At 39.5% G+C, this 19502-nt stretch overlaps 2 protein-coding genes and 1 pseudogene across 3 annotated transcripts in view; 2 read left to right on the top strand and 1 right to left on the bottom strand.

Annotated features, from left to right (window-relative positions):
• The window catches only part of PDCL2 (phosducin like 2), a 31620-nt gene extending 23823 nt beyond the window's left edge, over positions 1-7797 (top strand). Inside the window, 3 exon segments of the mRNA XM_054566737.1 lie at positions 4403-4611; positions 7633-7778; positions 7780-7797. Of these exon segments, the coding sequence (XP_054422712.1) occupies positions 4403-4611; positions 7633-7778; positions 7780-7797 (373 nt within the window).
• On the bottom strand, positions 894-2026 carry LOC129065471 (peptidyl-prolyl cis-trans isomerase D-like; annotated as a pseudogene).
• An 8101-nt stretch (positions 7798-15898) lies between the features above and the next one.
• CLOCK (clock circadian regulator) overlaps positions 15899-19502 on the top strand; it is a 118087-nt gene continuing 114483 nt past the window's right edge. For both annotated transcript variants that reach the window (XM_054566753.1, XM_054566752.1), the window contains exons 1-2: positions 15899-16236; positions 17470-17555. The gene's annotated coding sequence lies outside the window, so the exon portion shown is untranslated. The remainder of the gene's footprint in view (positions 16237-17469; positions 17556-19502) is intronic.

Below are 19502 nucleotides of genomic sequence, written 5' to 3'. Positions count from 1 at the left end.
TTACAGTTGTCCTGATTTCTCCCCCTATGCCCCCCTCCACCCAGCACCCCCCAGTCCCTCAGGCAGTCCCCACACCATTGTTCATGTCCAGGACATTGTTCATGTCCATGTCATGTGTGCAAGTTCTTTGTCTACTCCATTTCCTATACTGTACTTTACATCCCCATGGCTGTTCTTTAACTACCTATCTGTCCTTAATCCCCTCACCTCTTCATCCATCCCGCTACACCACCCTCCTATCTGGCAGTCATCAAAACATGGATTCTCTGTATCCATGATTCTGTCTCTGTTCTTGTTTCTTTAGTTTGTTTTTTAGATTCAGTTGTTGATAGATATGTAGTTATTGCCATTTTATTGTTCATAGTTTTTATCTTTTTTTTTCTTAAATAAGTCCCTTTAATATTTCATATAATAATGGTTTGGTGATGATGAACTCCTTTAGTTTTTCTTGTCTGGGATGTTATTTTTTTGCCCTTCAATTCTAAGTGCTATCTTTGCTGGGTAGAGCAATCTTGCCTGTAGGTCCCTGCTATTCATGACTTTGAATATTTCTTGCCAATCCTCTGTAGCCTGAAAAATTTCTTTTGATAAATCAGCTACAGTCTCAGGGGAACTCCCGTTCAGGTAACTAACTGCTTTTCTCTTGCTGCTTTTCAAGTTTTCTTTTTATCTTTAACCTTTGGCATTTTATTTTATTTTATTTTATTTTTTGTAGTTTGTAACACTTTTATTAAGAGTGAACAGCATTATCAGTATTTCTAAATTGTGAACAATGGGAACTGAACTATCAAAGGAAACACATTAAGAATCATATATAATAGACAAAAACCCTTCAATTTTCCTACTGCCTTTATACATCAGTGTGTAATATTTAAGTATAACTAAATTCCTTATTAAGCAAACATTTTTGCACATGCTGCCTTCTCTTTTTCTTTCTGTGCCTTTATCTTTTGTTTGACTTTCAGCACTTCTGCCTGGATAGCTTTCTCTTCTGGTGCTATCTCCTGAGCTTTCTTAAGATCATCCAATGCTTGGTCGTATTCTTTTAATCCTTGCCATCCTTGAGCTCTATGGTACAGTGCTTTGGTATTTGATGGGTCAATTTCAAGAGCTGCAAACAACTGTCAGTTGGTCCCTGCCAATTTGACATTCAATGCACAAGCACTAATATTCAGGATGCAGCTTAAAGCTACAGGTTGCAGCTTCAATCTCTCTGCTTACTCAGTTAACAGCCTTTAAACCTTCCATATATCTTAAAACCTTCGAGTATTTTTTCATGGCCATCAACCTGTTTTGGGATTTGAAAAAAGTACTTCCAATGTTTTTTAAGTCTTCTGTTATTAATAGTATTTTATCTACATCTTTTAAATCTATATCTGCATCCTCAGGGAAGTCTGGATGCCTGTCACCAGAACCATCTTTTGGGAATATTCCCCAATCATCCCCTTCCTTCAGTTTTCCGCATTCTGCAATAATGTACAATTTGGCAGGTTTTTCACATTTCACGTCTCTGTTTTCCAGAATTCTTGCCATACTCATTCCTCTAATTACTTGGCCAAATACCACAAGTTTCCCATCCAAATGAGGAGTTGGAACTGCTGTGATAAAGAACTGAGAACCACTTGTATTGCTGCCTGCATTTTCCATGCTCAATAAACCCTCCCAGTCATGCTTATAATAGAAATTTTCATCTTCAAACTTTTCACCATAAATACTTTCTCCACCTGTCCCATTCTGATTTGAGAAGTCTCCACCCTGAATCATAAATTTCTCAATAATTCGATGGAATGAGCATCCTTTGAAATGGAGAGGTTTTCCAGTGGTGGGTACAATGCCTTTTTCTCCTTTATACAATGCATGAAAATTTTCTGCAGTTTTGGGTGCAATACCTGCAAACAATTCTAAGACAATTCAACCAACTCGCTCGCCTTGATGTCCATGTCAAAGAAGTCTTGGAGGTTACTGGGGTTGGAGGGCTTAGCTTTGGGGGATGGGTATGACATTTTGACTTGCAGACACGTTTGGAAGCAGGTTAGGAGCACCTCGTAGCCCTCTGGTAGCTGAAACCAGCACCTTTGGCATTTTAATTATGTGTCTCGGAGAGGGCATCTTTGCATCCATCTTGTTTGGGACTCCCTGTGCTTCCTGGACTTGCATGTCTATTTCTTTCAGCAAATTAGGGGAATTTTCTATCATTATTTTTTCAAATAGATTACCAATGTCTTGCTTTTTTTTCACCTCCTTCTGGCACCCCTATCATGTGAATGTTGGAATGCTTGAAGTTGTCCCAGAAGTTGCTTACACTATCTTCTTTTTTTGGATTTTTTTCTTCTTTTTCTGATTGGTTGATTATTTCATCCTTATGTTCCAAATCATTAATTTGATTCTTGGCTCCATTCCCTCTACTGCTGTTTCCCTGTAATTGTTCTTTATTTCAATTAGTGTATCCTTCATTTCTCACTGGATCTTTTTTATGCTGTTGAGGTCATCACTAAGTTCCTTGAGCATCCTTATAACCAGTGTTTTGCACTCTACATCTGATATTTTGCTTCTCTCCATTTTGTTTAGTTCTTTCCTGGAGTTTTGTTCTGTTCTTTCATTTGGGACATGTTTCTTTGTCTCCTCATTTTGGCAGCCTCCCTGTGTTTGTTTCTATGCATTAGGTAGAGCTGCTATGACTCCTTGTCTTGATAGTGTGGCCCAATGTAGCAGGTATTTCGCAGGATCCACTGGCACATCCTTCCCTATCACCCAAGCTGGATATTCGAAGTGTGCCCTTCGTGTGTGCTGAGTACACCCTCCACTTGTAGTTGAGCCTTGGTTGCTGTTGGCAGGTCAATGGGAGGGATTTACCCAGGCCAGTCAACCGCAAGGACTGGCTATGACCACTGACCACCAACCTCTGTCCTCTGTGGAGGATCAGCTGCGCAGGGGCAGGGTGGTGTTGCCCCAGCAGGGACTGTAGCTGTCCATTGGGTATGTAGGCTCTGGGGTTTCTTGGTGCGGGCCAAGATCAGCCCCCACCTGCATTCTGCTCTGGGCCACCCTGCGTGAGCTATAAAGCAATTTGAGATGGCTGCTACTTGTGCTGGGTTTGGAGATTCCCAGGTGAAGCCATGCTGTGAATATAGACTGGCTGCTGCTAGGACCAGGCCTGGGGCCACTTAGCAAGGGGTATGGGGGTTGGGAACTCACTGAGGCCAGGCTGTTGCTTATTTGAAAAGATTTAGGAAGTTGTGAAGCATGACCCAAGACCAGCCATTCACATGGAAAAGCAGCTGTTAACAGCTGTAAATTGGATGGGACATAGCCTCAGGGTATTTCCAGGGTGGGACAGTGTTAACCAGATTGATAGAGTCTCAGGTATGGCATCAGCCTGCCAGCTCCGTGGTTCTGTGGTAGGACGGTTCAGAAAAGGGACAAGGGACTCTGCCTGCCTTTCTGTCTGGGAAAAAGCTGTCCCCCAGCTCTTGCTTTATTGCCGGACACTTCAGTTCCTCCCTGTATGCCACTGGTACTTTTCAAGCTGCTACCCTGGTGCTGGAGCTCAAAGGGAGCGGGTCTGAATAGGTTGGTCCCTGAGTAGGTTCTTTAATAGGAACTGCTTGGGACTCTAGAAGTTTCTTCCACCAACTCATTCCTCACTGGTTTTTACAGCCAGAAGTTATGGAGAACCCTGGGTCGGGTGGACTGGCGTGGGGCTGGGACTCCTCACTTCCAAGATATCGCTCCTGAATTTTTATCCACCACATGTGGGTGCGGGACAATGTTGTTCCGTGTCTCCACCCCTCCTACCAGTCTGGATGGATGTGGTTTCTTTAATTCGGTAGTTGTCAGACTTCTGCTCACCTCAATTTCTGATGGTTCTGAGTGATGGTTGTTCTATAATTTAGTTGTAATTTTGATGTGGTTATGCAAGGAGGTGAGCCCAAGCATTCTGACTGGAAGCCCAAGATAAGGATTTTTGGATTCGATCATCTCATGTGAAAATAAGCATGTGATGATGACAAGAGCTTGGATCCCTTTGTTTCCACGTTGAACTGCCATAGAGTCCCTAGGAGTGTTATTTATTTTTTCCTTCTATGTCCCTTAAACTAGGAACTGGCTTGATTAAATTGATGCTAAGTCAGACATGCTTAGCTTTAGTTAGGCATCAAATTCCCATTGTAGCAAGCTTTATTCCCAGACTATAATGGTGTTTGTAATGAAAATCAAAGAGCTCTACAGTTTATCATTACTAAAGGTAACAATAGAGGATGATAATTGATATGTTCTTAGATATTATGAAAAGAATATTTAAAGATATATTTTCGTCATGAAGATGTTTCACTTATTTTGTTAAACTGACATAAGTAGCTTTAAAAAAAAAAAAAGATATTGTGTGTACTGTTTCTCTTTTTAGCATACCAATGTGTTTGCTGGTTAATCAGCATCTTAGTCTTCTAGCAAGAAAATTTCCAGAAACTAAATTCGTTAAAGCCATCGTGAATAGCTGTATTCAACACTACCATGACACTTGTTTACCAACAATTTTTGTTTATAAAAATGGTCAGATAGAAGGCAAATTCATTGGAATTATAGAATGTGGAGGTATAAATCTCAAGCTAGAAGGTAATGATATTATTTTTAAAATTTGTTTGTAAAAAACAGGTAAAAACTTGACTAAATTAACAAATATCATGAAAGTTTATATCCATAAAACATAAGGTTTTTCTCTTTCTTCCAGCTCTTCTTGTATGCCTCCAGATTAATTTCCTCCAATAATAACCTTACCATAACACCAATTTCCTGATTTTTACTTCCCAACTGAGTTCTCAGGCCATATCATTTATCAAGTCATTTCTCAGAACTCCATTAATTTCTTATTATAAAAATCTTTTTCTCTTACCATCGTGTTAAAGTCACTGTGAATATTTGTGTTTAACAGCTAATTTATCCACTCTTTTGTTCCCTTAAAGCTGTTTTTGGCCTTAGAGACCTCCAATACTTTAATTGTTCCAGAATTACCTCTTTCATTCTCCTAGTCTTCAAGGCCTCTCTTTGTTTTATCACCCTGTTTTTTCAGCTTGGACCTTATTCCTTTATTTAAAAAATTTAAAAAATAATAGAAAAAACAATAATATAGCAATCATTCATGTAATTACTAAAAATAACCAATGTGAACATTTGTTCATGTTTGCTTCAGCTATTTTTTTATTGCTAAAATAAACATTACAAATATAGTTGAAGTTACCTGTATTTCCATTCCTGGTACCATTCCTCTGTTTTCTCCCGAGAGGCAATTGCTATCATGAATAATGTGTTATCTGGTCCATGCTTTCTTTTTTATTAGTATATTAAATTTTTTTTAAATTGTCATAAAATATGTATAATATGAAATTTACCATCCTTAATATTTTAAAATACATAATGCAGTGTTATTAACTTTAGTTACCATGGTATACTTTACACATCCAGAACTTTAATAAATAAGTTATTTAACCATTTTGAAGTATATAGTACGGTGGCATTATGTGCATTCACATTTTTGTGCTATCATCACAATTATCCATCTCTATAACACTTTTCATCTTGCATAATTGAAACTCTGTACTAATTAAACAATAACTTTCCTTTCCCCTCTCCCTCTAGCCCCTGACCACTACCGTTCTACTTCCTGAATTTGACCACCCTCAGTAGCTTGTATAAGTGAATCATGTAGTATTTGTCCTTTTGTGACTGACTTATTTCACATAGCACAATTTCCTCAGGGTTCATTTATGCTATACATGTGTCAGAACGTCCTTCCTTTTTAAGGCTGTATAATATTCCATTGTATGTTTATACCATCATTTGTTTACCCCTTTATCTGTTGATGGATGCTTGGGCTTCTTCTCTCACTTCGCTATTGAGAATAATGTTGCTATAAACATGATGTACAAGTAAGTAATCAGTTCTAGTCCCTGTTTCCTTTTTTTAATTGTATTTTATTGTTTATGCTATTACAGTTGTCCTCACTTTTTCCTCTTTTGCCCACTTCCACCCAGTCCCCCTACCCCCACCCCAGGCAATCCCCACACTGTTGTTTGTGTCCATGGGTCATGCATATATGTTCTTTGGCTACTCCCTTCACCTTCTTTCATCCAGCACCTCCTTCCCTTCCCCTCCCACAGCTGTCAGTCTGTTCCATGTATCTGTATCTCTGTTTCTATTTTGTTCATTAGTTTATTTTGTTCATTAGATTCTACATAGAAGTGAGATCATATGGTATTTGTCTTTCACTGACTGGTTTATTTTACTTAGCATAGTAGTCTAGTCCCTGTTTCCAATTTTTTTTGGTATATACTTAGAAGTAGAATTGCTAAATCATATGGTAATTCTATTTTAATTTTTTGAGCAATAGCATACTGTTTTCCATACTAGCTGTACCATTTTATATTTCCGTGAACAGAGTACAAGAATTCTAATTTCTCCATATCCTCATAAACACTTGTTATTTTCTGGTTGTTGTTTTTTTTAATAGTAACCATCCTAATGTGTGTGAGGTGTTTTCCTACTGATTTTTAATGTTTCCTATGTTATTTTTTATGGTTCAGAATACTTCAAAGTGTTTCTGAAGTCTCTACAGTGTTCCACTGGTCTATTTGCCCAGCCCTGAATCAATACAGCATGGTTTTAATTACTATAGCTTTATAACAATCTAGTTGTCTCTAGTAGGGGCAAGTCGTTTTCAGAATTTCATATAAATGTGGGAATTAGTCAAGTTGATTATTTCTTAGATTAATTGTTGGAGACTTGATATCCTAATAATAGGGAATATTCCTTTCCATGAATGAGCTATATCTTGTCATTTATTTTGGTCTTATTTTATGTTTTTTACAATCTTCCTCAGAAGTATAATATGTATATATTACATTTTATAATTTAATATATTTCATAATTTTCCTAAGTATATTTTTAAAAATTTTCCTCATCAATATTCTGTTCATCTATACAGTACTTAGGAATAAATTTGACTAAATAATTAATTTTCAGGGTTGGGAAATTTTTGGTTATGAATTCAGCTCTTTTTTTCCTCTTGTTTATATTTTGGTATTTCATATTTTTGTTGCAATTTTCCTATTAAAGTTTTCCAATGTATTGGCATAAGTTTTTTCATAAGTAGCCTCAGAGCTTTAAAATCTTTACTTTGGTTATATCCCATGTAAATTCTTGATACTATTTTTTTCCCTTATCTTGTCATCATTTTTGCCTGCGGTGTGTCTATTAGCCTCTGCAAACCACCAGCTTTTGATTTTTTTGGTCATCTCTACTTTGTTTTCTTATTTTTTCTAAAGTATTTTCTTATTATGTTCCTCTATTTGCTTTTCTTGGGCTTATTTTATTGTTCTTTCCCTAGCTTCCTGATTTGAACCTTTAACCACTATTTTCAGTCATTTTAAAATAAAAGTTTAACCATAATTTTCCCCTTTAAGTGCAATTTTGCCATATCAAATATGTATTTTGATATTGTTGTACTTACATTGTCATCTAGTTCTAAATAATTTTTCCACATGAATTATATTATAATCAATTTCTGTTTCATATAGGTGAGAAAATGTTTTCATTTTTCTAAGATTTTAATCTAACTTAATGATGGGTTATTTATTGTAGAACTTGAATGGAAGCTAGCAGCAGTTGGAGCAATACAGACTGATTTGGAAGAAAACCCTAAAAAAGACATTGTAGATGTGATGATATCTTCAATTAGAAACACTTCTATTTATGATGACACTAATAGTTCAAACAGTGATGATGATACCAAATAGAGGGAAATAGTTAATAAATAGTTTTAAAGTGTTTATGTACTGAATGTTTAATTTGTTACTGCCTTTATAGTCAGAGATTAGAAAATTTATAGATTTATTTTATATTCAGTTTTATGTTATAATTATAGGTTAGACACCATTTCAAAACTTTCAGGTATTTCAGAAATTGCCACTAACAAAACCAGTATTTATACTGAACCCTCAATATTTTTCTTTGGCTTATCCTTTTTCTGACCCAGGTGGGACAAGAACTCTGACAGTACAAATCCCTTGTATGGCCTACTCCCTTCCAAAAAGAGGCCTATGAATAATGAAAGAGAACCATGAAATTGTATTTAATTTATGTTAATAAATCCTAGTCTATTATTTAGAGGCCCTGAGTAAAAATACTTAAATTTATGACCGTAAGCTTTTTCTTTGAAATTTCTTACCTATTAAAAAAATTAACCACTCAATATAAAAATGCAGTTTAAAGATTCTAGAAAGGACATAAGAAACATATCCACTTATTATTGTTGTTGTTAATAGTTCTATTAAGTTAGAAAATTAATAAGTACCATCATTAAGAGACTACAGAATCATTAGAACTGCATGACAAATTTCTAAATCAGAAGAAATGAGAAAAATATGTTGTGAAAGCTTACCTATGTTTTAATAGTAATCACAGAATAGTGCATGAGAAAACATAAAATATTAGGATACTGTAAAAGGCCTGCGGGATGTTTTATCTTGTTTTAATAACACACGCCATTTTTAGAGAAACTAAATAATCCATCATGCAATAGTTAAATATCAGATTTTATTCTATTTCGTTTGTATTGATGACCCACCATTCTGGTTACACTTGGTCACTGATTTTGTGAGAGAATCTAGGCTAAGTTTAAATGATTAGATTACAAAAATAAATTGGTGAGAATTGAGGCATTTTAACATGGAATCAAGAAAAGGCTCTTTGTTCTCTTCGGGGTAGGTTAGGATCATGTAAGCTGCCCAGAACGATGAAGAAGAAGAAAAGTTAAATACGGATTTGAGTAAGATAATGATAATTTGTTTCACTGGGTAGGCTAAAACCAAATGATCTAACTTTGGAAAGAATTAGGAAGACCCCTTTCTTCTGAGAGAGAAAGGAAGGGCTCTTGGAGACAGCTGTCTTGAACAACAATAAGAAAAAGAAAATAAATTAAAAAAATGAATAAAAAAAGAAAAGAAAAAGAAAAGAAGAGCTCTTGAAAATATACATTTTGGGGATGAAGGGAAGGAAAGTTGTGAAGAAAAGTTGGGAGTTGCTCACGAAGGTCTTTATTTTAGTATTCTGCACACAGATAAGTGAAATAATTACTTATAGTAGTCCAACTTCTGAAGTTCTCTTTAAAAAACAATTGGATAAATTTATATTCAAGATGAAATCATTGTGGAAATGAAAGGAAAAGCCATATAATCATAAACTTAAAATGTACTTTAATACCATCTAATGCATGTAAGTAAATATGAACAATATTTTTTCCTTCAATTGAAACCAAATGAAGAAATCATCCTTATAAATGCCATCCTTTCTTAGTAAATATATATTTATCTATTTTTAAATTGAAATTAACAGAGTACTAATAAATAGTATTTAAGATATCTGAATTTTTAAAAAATGCCTTTTTCCCTTTTAACTCTTAACTCAAATCCACCAGGTGGCAGCAAAAGTGTTTATCCATAAACACTGTTCATGAAGACTTAACATTGTAAAAATCCTGAAAATATAACATGTATGTAAGAGGTGGCTGATTGCGATTCCAGCCCCAGACTTTTTCAAATGTACTCACACACATATACATACACACAGACATTCTTCTAGCAGGTACTCCCGCCTGCTGACACAGGTCAGTACTACTTCCTTATGCTACTTCATTTATACATTCTTATTTAAGTAGGGTATAGATATTTGTTAGAATGTAGAGACATTATTTAACTTTAATATTGTGTTTCCCATTTAATGAATTTTAAAACAAAAGTGTTTTTTTAACTGCCAATATTCAACTGTTTTGACCTACAAAAATGGGTATTTCATATGTTCCAACTTAATATTTTTCTCTAATCTTTTGCTGCCAACTATGCTCTCTTAACACTCCCTTCCCTGCTTCATAGTGCCTTGTTTGTCAAAGAATCATCCTGGAAACAGCAGCACCCCAGGGAGCTTGTTAGAAATGCAGAATTTCTGGCCCCATCCTAGATGAACAGAAATGGGGGTCTTATTTAATGGGATACATAGGTGAGTAAGCAGCAGTGAGTGGCAAATCCCTGAAAGACATCTTGAATGTATTCTTTAATCTCTTCCTTCACACTCTTGGTTCCTAAAAGTGTATCTGGTTTAAAACTCCAATCTCAGATCCAAGGCATGTGTTCTTTGGCTGAATTTGTGACTCAGCAACTCTGAAGACAGAAGGTAGGGTTTGTTTAAAACCAATTCTTTGCTTCTGTTCTCAAGGCCCATTCCCTCTGGTGTGGGATGGAAGACTGGGAGGGAAATTAGGAAAGAAAAGGATACATTTCTCTCCACTGGTTAAGTACAATCTATATTGCATCTAAATGTTCATTCATTAATGGGTACACTGTGTTCTATTGTAGAAACTCTGAGACAGCCTCTTCACTGCATAGTTCCTTGACATGGAAGATCAGCCTACAGCTTTCTCTTTCTAAATCTCTCTCAGTTTCCAGTTTTAGGAGCATACCCAGACTCTTGCTGCTTAGAATTTCTTTCTGCCTTGGGTGTCAAGGTGGCTCAAACCTGGATGGCACTTTCTACACAGCATCAGTGGACCCAGGAGAAATGTACAAATCCTTGCCATGCCAAATTGTAGGCGTGCACATTGCTTTCCTCAGCCTCATCCCTGGCTAGCTGTTTCTCTCCAAGTCTCTATCCTTTTTATCAACAAATCTGCCAGGGGTGAGATGCCAGTCTCTCCTGGCAGATACCTCCAGTTTCTCTAGCTGATTCTATTGGAACCGTGTTTATTTAATGTGGAATGGGGTGGAGGATAAATTGAAAGGAAATAACAATACTGTCCAGGAACCTGACTGGCTCCAATGATTCTCTCATCCTCCTCTTCCCAAGTGTTCTGCTTACATGACCTGAGAGTGAGGGTCAGAGGTTTTGACTATGGTACCAAGTCATTTTGCTCAGCTTTTGTCCTGGTGAAAGGAGGTATCCGGCCCCAAATATTGGCAGATATTTAGAAGGAGAGTGGTATATGCTCTTTGTTCCCTGTTTTGGACCTCACTCATCATCCTCTTACATAGGTGTTACCTGTGTCTATTATAGTGTTACATGCTCTTGTGGGTCCTCAAATACTTGATTACTAACACAGTACTAGTATATCATATTTTACTGATTTCAGTTTATCTCTCCGTTGTACTTTAATGCACATTAGTAAGGCTACCACTTGAAAAAACTATAATTTGCCTACAATCATAATGATATAAAGGTGATCCTAAAAATCTTCTAGTATGTTTTACCTTTCATCTCATTTATTCATTCAATCATTCATTTACTTCAGGCACTGAAATGGATGCTGCATATATATGGTGAACAAAATACATGGTTTCTTGCCTCCTGGAGTTTGCCATGTGGTGGTGGGGAAGATAGTTAATAGATAAGAAAACAAATATCAAACAAATATACAAGATCTGTCCAGAAGGTATCCAGCCATGTCATATGAAAAATAAGAGACATTTACTGAAGAAGATACAAGATACAAGAAACATTGTACATAGGACAGTGATGCCTCAGTTCCCTTCAAAGTAGGCACCTTGGGACCTCACACACTTCTCCCAATCGCCATCAGCTGCCCCATAATGTTTTCCTGAATCTCATCAATGGTCTGAAATCTCTTCCCTTTCAAAGGTGATTTTAGTTTTGGAAAAAGACAGAAGTTGCAGGGCGCTGAATCTGGGCTGTAGGGGGACCGAGTCATCTGGGTGACTTGCTGTTTCGCCAAAAGTTCTGTAAGAGACATGATGCATAAGTGGGTGCATTTTCGTGATAAAGGTGCCAAACACCAGTTGCGCATAGCCACAGCCTTCTGAATCATACCGATAGTTTCTGTGAAGGGATGTTCAAGCTTAATGCAAAATTTGATGCAGATTCATTGCTCTACTTGCTCAGTCATTTTGAATGCAATAACCATACAGTCAGTACACATGCTCACTTAGGGGTGGGTGTCTACCACCCCCGATGACTAGTACAGCGAAGCCGTCACTGTTCACACATGTGCATTCCAGTCCACTCTCCTTGGCTGCTAGGTTACACCCATGTTGTGCAAACTGTTCTTATTTTATTAACAATGTCTGGACTTTTTCTAGACAGTCTTCGAATGTGTAATTTAAATTTCCATTATGGAGGAAACAGCACAACAACCCAGAATAACTGTGGGTACTACATGGGGAGGGGAAGGGTGAGGGGTGGGAAGGAGGCCTACTTAAATAGGGTAGTTAAAGCTTCGAGACATGAAGACTGAGGAGGAACCAACCATAAAAAAAGACATGAGGGTAGTGCAGGCAAGGGCATGTGTCAGAGCCTAGGAACAGAGAGAGATTAGCAAGGAACTGAAGGAAGTTCCTGGGTTGGGAGTGTCATGGAAAAAGGAAAAATGGTAGGACATGAGGTTGGAGAGATAGCAGACACTAGATCAAACATGCTGTAATGGCTAGGATTAAGAATTTGGATATTATGGTAAGCAAAGGGTTTTAAATGGGAACATGTAGTTTCATTTATCTTTTCAAAAGAATATTCTTCCTTCTCTGTGAAGAATAGATTGAAGGGGACATCCAAGATATTTGAGACACTCAAGAGGAGACTTCAGGTAGGCAACTGAACATATGTGTATGGAGCCCAAAGGAGAAGTATAGGCTGGAGTTACAAATATGTGCGTTGTTTCAACCATTCCTAGCGTTCCAGCAAAAATTGTTAAAACCTAAAATCACCATCCTTGCCACCCAACCTTTATGTAGCAATTTATGATTTACATGTGATCATCACGGTTCTGAGATACATATTTTTCAAACTTATAGATGAATACTCTTGGGCTCAGAAAAAGTATTTAACTTTCTTAGCTTAGTATTAGTCAGGATTTAAACCTAGATTTTTTTACTACAAAGCACATAAAAGCATCTCATATTATTATACTTCCCTTTTTCTAAAGGATCTAGAAAGAACATAAGTAATTGACTAAACCATGAAAATTTCTCTAAAAAAGAAAACTTACCTTATATTCCCTATTATGCATATCTTGAACTTCGTATGTTCCATTCACTTTAAACTATGGTGGTAAAACTGCCCTGGTTGGTGTTGCTCAGTGGGTTGGGCATCGTTCTGCAAACTGAAAGTCTGTAGATTCAATTCCTGGTCAGGGCACATGCCTGGTTGCAGGCCAGGTCCCCTGTTGGGGGTGAGTGATAGGCAACTGATCAATGTTTCTCTCCCTCTTTCTCCCTCCCTTCCCCTCTTTCTAAAAATTAAAAAAACCAAACAAAACTATGGTGGTAAAGCTAAGACTATCAATGAAAGGAAGGATGAGAGAAATAATATGAAAGAACAGAAAGTACTTTGTGACAGACAGGACATAGAGAACTCGGAAAATTTGAGCAAAAATGTAAGAATTACACAAAAAGGTACATCATTAATAATGGCTGACACTAACATGGGGTTTCTTATGTACCAGGTACAATTATATACAGGCATATGTCATCTACTGTATCTCCTCTCAATTATCTTGTGAGATGGTATCATTATTATCTTCATTTTACAAATGAGGGAACTGAAGAACTGAAGAGAAATAACTTGCTCAAAGTCATGCAGATATTAAGTGGTGGGGCTGGGATTTAAATCCTGGCAGTTTAGTTCCTGATTCTATACTCTTAACCATTGTGCTATCAAGGCATCTACTGGGGGAAGGGAGTTTGAAATGCTCAGTTTAAATAATAAGGCATACAAGAAGGAATGAACAGTGTATCTGAATTACATAAATTGTGTTTGAGGATTTATTTGGTGGGACAAACTTAGGATCTATGAAACTAGGAGGCAGGATTTTCCTTTTAGGGAAAAATGGAATCTGGAAGTTGGGAAAGTTGTTACAAATATGACCTAATTTTATTCTTGGAGAGAATAAGGGGAGAAAGGATAGGTTGTGAACTGAACCGTGGGAAATGTTTGAGTAGTAGCAGAGGACTGGCAGAAGAAAGAGGATTATCAACAGTTCTTGGTAAATGATTAAATACAGAAAGTGAGAGAGGAAAGAGTCAAAGATGAACATGATTAGACTCTGGTGACTAAGAGGACGATGGAACCATTAAAAAGGGCAAAGGTGTTTTTGATGATATATGCTCTAGATGATACAGAATTTGAAGTGGGATCACTTTCTAGAATAAAACCTAGACATCCACATCCTAAGAAATGCATTTAAACCCTTCTGTCTGGATGCAACCCACCTTATCAGTATAATGAACCTCGCTTTCTCTCTTGCTTACCAGCATCAGTTAGGAGTCATGATCACTAGTGACAAAAAGACCTCTCACTGGTCTAAGCAATAAAAGAAACACATGAATTTATTGACTAATTTAAGTAAATTTCCAGAGTTACATTGGACTCAGGACATCACATGCCTTCAGGCTAGATCTCCATCTTTGAATCTGGTTCTCCCTGTACCTCTCCCGGCTTCCTTCTTTCTCAGAATCCGAGTGAAAGATGGACTCAGGCCTCCATTATTTCAGACAAACCCATTAAGAAGAGAGGGAGCCCTTCTTGGTAACTCCAGCCCGTGGGAGAGGATTAACTTAAATATTCTTTCCGCTGGAGTCCTACCCCAGCCATATAGACTGAGTGCAGAAAGGATAGTTCCAAAGGAAATTATCAGAATAGGAAATGAATGCTGATCAGGCGAAAATGTGTACTAAAGTTTTTCTCTGATGGAGTAAGTTAACAAATCATGCTTTCCCACTCTCCCTTGAAAAATCCTCAGGTGAAGGATCGGGGATCTAAGTTCAACTTTTGTTTTGCCTTTTTTTTTTTTCTCTCTGAACACACAGCAAGAATTTGAAATGTTTACTGAAGTGAATGTTACCTGAAGGGAGGATTTTATAGCTAAAAGTTATTTTTTGAAACAAGCTGGCTTCTATTTCAAATCAAAAGGACATGCATTAAAACAAAAACTACTAGGAACTGGGACTGTAAAGACCTCTTTTCCCATAATTTACAACTATTGTAATATAATTTTACATGTGGACCAAATGCGTTTTCAGAATCAAGGGGAGTAATTTTCCTCTAAGGTAAGCAGAAAGTATTCACACGTTTTTCTAAGGAGGAAAGGGGCACTAATTTACTGCTGCACCCCTCATCTTCCCTTATTCTATTACTTGGCCTTAAGAGTTTGGGCCATATGCTAGTGGCCAAAGGGCACCAGAATATTACTTGGGATTGGACGTCGGTTCAGCCACCTTGGTACCTGAGTTCTGGTTAAGAAATAATTCAGTGCCAAGACTCAAATACAAGTAAAAGTTTATTTAGAAAGTCTCAGAGGTATAAGTGGTGAGCCAGCTGGTACGCAGGTGTGATCAGGAAACAAGTTACAGAGGCAAAAGTGGTTAGGGATTGTGTTGAAGGCCAGGTGAAAAACTTGAACACATCCTGACCTTTTGCCTCCCTCCAGCTAAGAGTGCCTGTCCTGTCTCCCCACACCTACCCACCAATAAGAAACGACCCAAGCCGTGTTCCCCGGGAGAGGGGTCAAGGCTGTGTTTCCAGAAGGCCAATCACCTTTGCAAACCTCTCGCCCAGCCCCAGGAAAGGAGACACAGGTGAGGCTGCTGGAGAGAGGAAAAAAACTTTCGCCCGCGAACACCCGAAAATATCTTCCCTGGTGTCTGCAAAGTCATTTCCTTTTCAAGGGAGAGAGGGTCCCGTTTTTGTCTTCCGGATCTTTCATCAAACAGGACGCTCTTTCTCGCTCCCCGCATCAAGAGCCGCCGCGACCTAACGCTGACGCTCCCCCGACCAGCCGCACCCTCCACCAGCCAGGCCCCGCCTCTCCCCGGCTTTCCAGTAACTGGTGCGGAGAAGGGGGTGCCACGAAGATCCCGGTTCTCCTCCGCCCCTGGCGGCGGTTGCGGACGGCGCACTCGGCCCTAGGCAGCAGGAGTCTCTCATCCCCTCAGCGCGGGATACCCTCCGCGGCTCCACGACGCCTAACGGAGCAAGTCGCATGCGCAAGGATACGCGCCGGGGAAAGGGAGAGTGAGGGGAGGGGCAAACGCAGAGCTCCGGCCATCCAAGCCCGCGGGGTCACTGACAACGCATGCGCCGGTAGGGAGCGCAATCACAGACACGGCTTGCGGCTACCGGCTTAAAAAAGGAAACCCCCGACAGCGAGAACAAGGAGGAAATCTGTCCGCCGACGCGTGCGCGCTCCCGGTGAGTGGCGCCTCACCGGGTGGGCCCGGGGCTTGACGTCCGCCGGTAGGCTTGCCAGGGTGGCGCATGCGTGCTCCTGGTGCCAGTGGAGGAGGGGGAAGGGAAGGGAGGGGGAGGAGGAGCGGGCGGCAGTAGCGGTGAAATTATTGGGGGTGAGTTGGGGGCGCCACTCACAACCCCAGGTGCAGCGCTGGAGCTGCAGTGTGTCCTGGTCGCAGCCAGGTTAGTGGTTCCAAGTGACCGCAGCCAGACTCCCGGGTGGGGGAGGGAAGAAGCCGGAGCCGCGGCTAGGCACACGAAGAGGGCGCGGGGTAGGCGAGGGAACGGGGGGCGGTGTGTGTGGGGTTGGGGGGCGGCGGCCAAGGGAGAGGAAGGCGGGAGCTGAAGTCCAAGTTCTGACTGTCTGTAGTGTGTCTCTTCCTGGGAGTTGGGGCGGAGGCCCGCCCTGTCTGCCGGGCCCTCCGAGGCAACCGGGGTTACCTGCGGGGCAGGGGCGGGATTGGGGTGCATGGCGGGGCCGGGTGGTTGGTGCACGCCCCGGGGCTGAGGCCGGTTCCGGCGGCAGAGCAGCCAGGGAAGCCGGAGACCCAGTGTCGAAAGGGCTGTTGCTTGGGACCCGCTAGGCCTTGTGACCCACTTTATTCCTGTCACAACTTGGGCACGTTTGGAGCGGCGCCCAATGGGGCGCCGGGGCGGCCAGCTCCGTCGGGGGAACCCCAGCCCTCCCGGCGCCCGACCCGCGCGCCACGGTTCGAGCGGCGATTGCCGCCGCCCTTGGACTGGTTCCGTTAGTGGTCGTGGTTCCGGGCTTGGTCCCTGGGGAGCGCGGCTCCGGGCTTTCGGCTCGAGCGACCGCGCGGGTTCGAGGGCTCCCGGCGCGGCGCCGGGTCTTCCTTCCGTGAACCCGCGCCTCTCCACTCCCTGTCACCGCCGCGGCTGGCGTTTCTAGATCTCTTTCCGCCTGCGAAGCAGGAGTCTCTGTAGCGGGTCCTGGTGCTCTGGCCCCTGGCGTGAAATTTCCAACACGTAGAGCCGCAGAGCTTATATTCTTGAGTGTGTTTTTGCTGGTGTAGTCGGCCTGTTGATTAAGTGAGCAGGATCCCTAAAAATAAAAGCCTAGGCCTCTGACCCGGCAGGTGAAAGATCGACTCAGGTGGTGGTTTCTTGTTACTAGAATGCCACATTTTGCGACTTTAAGGCTTTAAAAAAATAAATACCTGTTTTCTTTTACAGTGAATAAAAAGCACAAGAAATAAACTATTACTGTCGTTGCTGATTGGACTATTACGCTGATCCCCCAAGTCAAGGGGGGGAAAAAGGTAATATCACTTCATGTTGTATTTTAATTTGTTGTTTTAAGTAATAAGAGGAGCAAATTGTGGGATGTTTTTCCTCTGTCTGAGGAAAAAACAAACATTCTAAAAAGGATATAATTTTCTTTGAAAGCCGTTGAGAGTCCGCAAATCTGGTTTGTTTTAAAATCTTGTTAGGGGAAACAGAAACTAATTCAGGTGTTAAGTAGTTGTTGACTGACTAGAACAATAGCACACCATTAAAGGTTAGCCTGAAGAAAGTAGAAGGACGTTGTGATAGAACTAGTCATGATCATCTGCGAAAAGAAGAATGAGGAAGCTTTCTGTGTACTGACATGGAAAGATCTCCGAAGTATGTTATAAAGTGAAAAAAACAAGGTGTAGGGCAGTGTGAATGATATGCGACTTTATGTGTTAAGGGAGGGGTGGAATATGAGTATGAACTTGTGTTTGCTTTTCTAAGCCTAAGGGAGCTCTCGGAAGATACTGTAAGACTAGTATGGATGGGCGAGAGGGAGAAGTGATAGTCCGATGAGGGGAGGGTGGGAAACGAGATGTACACGGTGTCTTTAAAATATTTGCGACTGTATTATGGATTCATAATCTAGATGAAAACAAAATCCTTCCCTCCAAAATAATTTGCTCCGTGGTTTTTGTCTGTCAGCTTGTCTCCCTTTCCAAATTTATGGTGATTTTGGCCATTTTCAATATGACTGCTCCTAATATTTTTTAGGTAAATGAACCAAACTTTAAAGTTTAAATAAGCTTGGTTATGTACACATTAATTTTTAAGATGCTGAAGTCACAAATTTAACTTGTAAAGGTGTTAAGTCGTATTTTGCTTTGCTGAAATATGTTATGAAATTATTTACATTTGACATTATGGCTGGATTATGCTGTTTTCAGATTGTAGTTTGTCTCCCTTCCTGCCTTTTTTCAGGAGTCAGAGTTGTATAAAATTTTACTTTTTAAACCTCATAGTTGTCGTGACAAAACAGTTGAAGACTATGAACACTCCATTAAACTGATAATATAATTGATTGTCCAGGTAGTTTGCTTTTCATATTGGGAAACTTTTTTCTCTTGATGAAATAAGACATGAGTCCCAGTAAATTGTGAATGTCTCTGTGTGTGTGTGTGTATGTAATTCTTATGAAAAATTAAAACTGAGACCATGTTCTGGTGGTGCACAAAACAATTTTTTATGACTTATGGACTTGTAAACGTTTTATTAGGATTTTTTTTTTAAGTTTGGCCAGTTAGGTTTAATTTGAAAGGGGATTTGGTTATTAGAGTGGATATAAAATTGGGATGAGGTGCCTAATATTGTATAATCAAAGCAATGAATGTTGATTAGTGGGTGACATTTGCTATGAACATTTCTGTTCCTTTACCAGTAGTATTCTTTGTTATTTTACAGGATATGATAATTGTGTTATTTCTGTTTGATCTGTAGGTCTCTTGTAGCCATACTTCCACTAAGTGGCATTTATTTTTCCTTTGAATTCCATGTAGGTCTGTTTAATCTTTTTGAAAAAATAGAATCAGCATTTCAAAATACTGTTTTTAAAACCCAGAAGTAAATTGATGATCTTGCAGAACTAAAACAATACAGTGTACATATATAAAATAAGTGAAAAACTCCTTTTCATATGTGTACTTCTCACATCACTCCCCAGAGATAACTGCTGTTAACAGCGTTGTAAAACCTATATATTTTTTTACTGTGCATTTCCAAACATAGACTTTTCAGTCTTGAAAATTGAATTGTCTTGATTGATCATCTGCTCTGACCATTTGTCTCTCTGTGGGCCATGTTATTACCCCCAGGACAGGGAAATGATTTGGAGTATGTCAGAAGGTTTCACATGAGATATATCCTTAGGACATACATATCTCTTCACTTGTGAGGGTTCAGTCAGTTTGGGGTACATTTGGGGAGTTTGTAGTGAG

This window comes from Pteronotus mesoamericanus, unplaced genomic scaffold (genome assembly GCF_021234165.1).
Source record: "Pteronotus mesoamericanus isolate MK-2021 breed Mesoamerican mustached bat unplaced genomic scaffold, CSHL_Meso_final contig_180, whole genome shotgun sequence".
In the NCBI taxonomy this organism is placed as follows: Eukaryota; Metazoa; Chordata; class Mammalia; order Chiroptera; family Mormoopidae; genus Pteronotus; species Pteronotus mesoamericanus.
Note: the sequence above shows the minus strand (reverse complement) of the source record. Positions and strands in the feature narration are given on the sequence as shown.